This window comes from Wickerhamomyces ciferrii, contig 00332 (genome assembly GCF_000313485.1).
Source record: "Wickerhamomyces ciferrii WGS project CAIF00000000 data, strain NRRL Y-1031 F-60-10, contig 00332, whole genome shotgun sequence".
Classification (NCBI taxonomy): Eukaryota; Fungi; Ascomycota; class Saccharomycetes; order Phaffomycetales; family Wickerhamomycetaceae; genus Hansenula; species Hansenula ciferrii.
In genome coordinates, this window is record NW_011887408.1 from 1,217 (window position 1) to 6,726 (window position 5,510).

At 23.3% G+C, this 5,510-nt stretch overlaps 1 protein-coding gene across 1 annotated transcript; it reads right to left on the reverse strand.

Moving 5' to 3' along the window:
- Positions 1 to 2,612: 2,612 nt before the first annotated feature.
- Positions 2,613 to 4,919, reverse strand: PTP3 (tyrosine protein phosphatase PTP3; the record flags this gene model as incomplete). Its single annotated transcript, XM_011272702.1, has 1 exon — positions 2,613 to 4,919. One exon carries the CDS (start codon positions 4,917 to 4,919, stop codon positions 2,613 to 2,615), a length of 2,307 nt encoding a protein of 768 aa, XP_011271004.1.
- Between the last annotated feature and the right edge of the window lie 591 nt (positions 4,920 to 5,510).

The window sequence follows — 5,510 nt, forward strand, 5'->3', positions numbered from 1 at the left end:
TGATAAAGGCCACTGCATATATGATTTTCCTAGTTATATTCATATTAAGAATTGTATTTAGAATTGATAATTATAATATTGTAAATATTTACATATTAAAACATTTTTTGTACCTTGATTCTTAATTAAGTACGTACGTACGTCGTAGAATCACTCGTGAGTCGTACAGCTTTTTGATATAAATTTACGTGTGTCGGGAACCATATATAGGTGTATAAAAAATTAAATTTCCAAGCAAAAACATTTCTCTTTCATATAGTTTTAACAATAGTGTTTTAACTTTTGATCTTTTGTCAAATTTTCCATTGCGTTGAGACATGTAATACATTGGACTAACTAGGTCCATAGGAAATTGGATATATCATAGTAAAATAAGCACGCAATCCTAGGAAGGTTCGCTTCAGGTGATAACGGTTAACGGTTACTGATAATAGTTCTTAAATTTACTGTCAACAAATATAAACAAAATATAACATAATATGTGAATTCTTAAACAAGATCTTCATGTTATATTTGATTGATATTTCAAATATGAAATCAATACTAATCTATTCATGTATGATTCATTGTCATTGAATTGACCATTCTGTATCATCTGGATATTAGGCTATTGATTTGAATAAACAACTTTTTGCAAGTACTAAGATCTACTTATTGTAGTATATAATCTCTATATAATATTCAGCTTTTTGATCAACTCTACAAGTTCCAATTGTATCATCATGAACTGATATATATTAGTATTGAATTCAGGCACTTAATTGTATGATATCTGATGATTCGACGATCAAGATGTGTGATTAGAACGACCAGATATTGTTAGGGGACTGAACTTGAAATGAAAAAGTAGCTGCTTATAAAATCAAGTAACAATTAATCAGCTTTAAGTAAACTCATATACAGCTAACCTTTATACTTTAGAGAAACATACTTTATTTAATTGTGTTATTACAAAAGGTGATGATCGATGGCGCTTTATAATATTTCTAATTCATTACATAACCAAATTACGTTCAACATATATATTCATGATTTTTTAATTTTTTCAAACGCGTTGGAAATTTTTCTTCCTTTTAAATATTTTTATTAGAAAACTCAACAAGATATATTGAGCAATCGATGCGTCATGAGTCTCTAAGCATTTTGGTTAATAAGTTCATATGTTCATAACATACTTAAATACACTGTTTGGTACTTTCACCTATAGCAAATTTTGGTAGCTCCGTTACCTGATTTCATAAATAGTTTTTGAGGTATCTAGACTGACTGAAGTAATTGAGGATTTACTATCAAATGATGAAATTCTTTATATGGAACTTCAAACCTTTATTTCAAGACTTATTTATTCATGTATGATTCATGTCAATTTTGACCATTCTGTATCATCTGAATTGTTAGTTTAAATATTGAATAAACAAATTTTTTGCATCAAATTATACTATATACCTATTGTAGCTATGTAGTCGACTTCAAGGGAAACCATCAATAACAAAAAACAATCTTAAATCAATCAGATTAAATGATCTACTTATGAACGTCAAGTATGCAGCAAGGATTTTAAGAGAAACTAAATTCATATATTCATGTTCATAGTTACTTTTACTTCTAGTAGTACTTATTTATTATTCATGATTACATAACCACACTATATAAATTTCGCGTCTATACTATAATTTCAATTTTCAAAGATCAGTATAACAACAGTTGTCAAATCAATTTAACAATCAAACCATCAAATCCAACAACCAACAACCCCTTCATCATCATATCCCTTATAGACTTAATTCAAACATGTTTGGACTTGGGAAATTATTCTATGGTATGTCTGCTTTTCATTCGCTCACTGAACTAATGAAAATATAAAGTTTTGTGTCTCTTCACTGAATATTATATTAACAATTTCTTTAGCTATTTTATTATTAGTAAATGCAATTGCAGTCTTAAGTGAAGATAGATTCCTCAAAAGAAGTAAGTAACAACCCAACTCCCCCCTGTTTCCAGATCAAAGAACACTAACAAACATTATAGTTGGATTAGGATCCCAACCATCATCATTTCAAGTTGAAGATTCAAATTCAACAAAATCAAGAATAATAAATTTAATTAAGTCTATTCAAATGGTTCTTAGAATTCCGCTAATTGTTGTTAATATTTTCGTTATTATTTATGAATTAATCTTAGGTTAATCCCCAAACAATCAAGAAAGGAAATGGAAAGGAAAAATAAGGTACACAGTTGTATTATAAAGGACAAATGAAAGAAGAGTGTACAGAAGAAAGACGGATAATTTGCTGGCAATTTGTATATTAGAATATCATAACATGTGCATGATTTTTCAAAATTTTCATATTAGTACTACAATTAACATGTACTCTAAAACTTTAATCATAAATTCATTAAATAAAATTATTTATAATTCCTTAATCCTTTTTTCCTTTTTTTATGAACATCTCATATTCATATTTCCTTTAATTTTTAACCCTTATATTGTTTTTTTATATGTTTTTCTATTATTATATATTGTTTTTCTTTTTTTTGTTTTGTTTTTCTTTCTTTTAATCATTATTAATTGTCATTAAAAAAATGTTTATAAACATGCAAGTAATTCTCATTCATTCTTGGGTATTTTGATTTAAAAAATTATTTAAAATTTTTAAATCTTGTAATTTAATAAAAATATCATTATTTCCATTATTATTCCCATTATCTTCATTAAAATTATTAAAATTTTTAAAAAAATTTAATAAACAATCATAAATAAATAAATATTGTCTTAAATTTTGAACCATTGAAATTCTTTGATTTCTAAAAATTTCCACAATTTGAAAAATTGGATCAAATTCAAAATTATTTTCTTGTTGATTATTTATATTTGAATTTATTATAGAATCTAATGTACAAAAAGTACCAGTTCTACCACATCCTGCAGAACAATGAACAATAACATTTTCAAAAGTTTTATCTAATTTCTCCAAGATGAATTTTTTTAAATAAATTAATTTTAATATATCAATTTGTTGATTTTCTAATAATATATCAAAATCTGACCAATTCAAGATTTGAATTTGTAAAATTTCAAATTTATATTTTTGTAACCATAATCTTCTAATGATAAATGTATTTTCAATTTTTTCCTCTTGTAAAATTTTAAAATTTTTTAAATCATTCCAATATGAATAACATTTTTCAACTCCATTTTCAAATTGATTTGTTAATGATATAATTAATGGTACATTATTATCTTTAATTAATTTTGTAAAATCTTGGGTAGTTTCTAATAATGGGGCTTGTGTTGCAATATATTTTAAATTTGATAAATTTGAAGGACAATTTATATAATTTGCATTAATATAATTATTAAATTCATAATCATTATTATAAGATTCATAAGTTGGAGTTTTAGTTAATTTAACTCGACTATGTTCATATGGGAAAATATCTTTATAACGATTTTTAAAACCTAATTCAATACCTGAAGTAACAGAATTTGTTTGAATTAAATTATTAATTCTTTTCTTCTCTTCAATTTCTAAATTTTTAAATTTTTCAAATAATGAAATATAATTATTCTTATTTAATAAAATTTTTAACCAATTTGGTATTGAAACATCATCTGTATCCGGTTCATTTATAAATTGATTTAAAAATTTAAATTCATTTATAATTTTATAATTATCAAAATCATAAAATTCTTCATTATGTCTAATTTTGAAAACTGGAGTTTTTGGTAATTTTGGTAATTGAAATCTTGATAAATTTGGAGAAATTGGACTTGATAATGATGATGATGAAACATTTGCTAATGATAATGATCTATTATGTGGTGGTTTGAATTGTGATGTTGGAGCTGTATTTGTTGTTGCTTCAGTTAAATCATTAAATTCTAATTGAAATTTTTGGAATCCATTTTTTAATACATAAATTTCACCTTTAAAATTTAAATCATTAAAAAATTTCATTGAAGTACCATAAGTTGCTAAAGAAACTTCATCATTATTATCATTCATTATTAAATCATCATAAATTATAATTTTTTTCATTGTTGATTGATTATTTAAAAATTTATTAATTTTAACATTTTCCATTATGGATAAATTATTTAAACATCTTGATAATGTAAAATTTGTTCTTTTTAATAAAGTTGAAGGTAAATTAAAATTAATTGAATTTTTAATATGTTTTAAATTATATTCAATGAAAGGACGAACATCTAATATTAAAATTGAATCAATTTCTTCTGAAGTCATACCTTCAATAATTAAAGAAAGTTCAGTATTATTCATTATATTTAAATTTTCAGGTTTTGGGAATTTAACAATTTTTTTAAATTGATTATTATTATTACCACTATTAACTGAATTTATTGAATTTATTGAATAACTTGGTGATGAAGAAATTCCACTAATTGAACCACTTGGTGAATGATTACTATATGAAAAATTAAATTCAGATGTATTTGATTGTGGTACTGATGATGAAGAATTAAATCTTTTCAATCTAAAACTATTTAAAGTATCTGTAGAATTTATTGAATTTATTGAATCATTTTTATTATGTAAAGAATCAATTAAAGTTGAATCTGAATTTATTGTATCTCTTGAATTAATTTTTTTTAAATTTAAATTATTAAATGATTTTTCAAATTGATTTTGATTGTTGTTATTATAATTACCAACTAAATTTTCATCAATTGTATTAATTTGTGATAAAGTTGGAAATCTTGAATTTGATATAAAATAATTTGATTCATTTGGATTTATTGTATAAATATGACTTTGACTATGTGAATGACCATGTTTATTATTATTTGATTTTGGACTTGAATTTATTGAATCTCTTGAATTTCTTGAATTTGGGGATGAAGTTTCAGGAAATATAAAACCTGAACTTTGTTCTAAAGGACTTCTTAAACTTGTCATTATTGAGCCATTTGACTCTTTATGATGTTATTGATTATTATTATTATTTTATTTTTAGAAAATGAACCTTTGGATTTGTTTACCTAAAAACGATGCTGTGTTTTAAAAAACTTTTGGTGCGAAAACAAATCTTTAGCTATAATAAAGCTAGCAAAATAACAAAAAAAGGTAAAAAATTTTAGAAATTAAAGATTTTAAAAACAGCGCTATGTTTGTAATGTATTGATGTCTTTAATGACTTAATTTTAAAACTAACCGCTGTAATTTAAACCTTTATAAATCTTGTTTTAAAGTATTGATATCCTTAATAAAATGTTGTTTTATTGAAAATCGGAAATTTGAAAACTGTTATATAAAAAAAAAATCTAAAAATTAAAAAAAAAAAAAAAAAAAATCTGAGATTTGTATTTAACGTGGTGTGTCTCTTACCAAGAATTATGTTATGACGTATTTGGTCTAGAATCAGATTTAGATATTATTGTTTTAGATCGAAAATCAGTAATATTGTAGTATATTATAGATTGAATATTTATATTATAGACTATAGTACATTATGCTATATAGTATAATGTATCATATACTTATTTATTT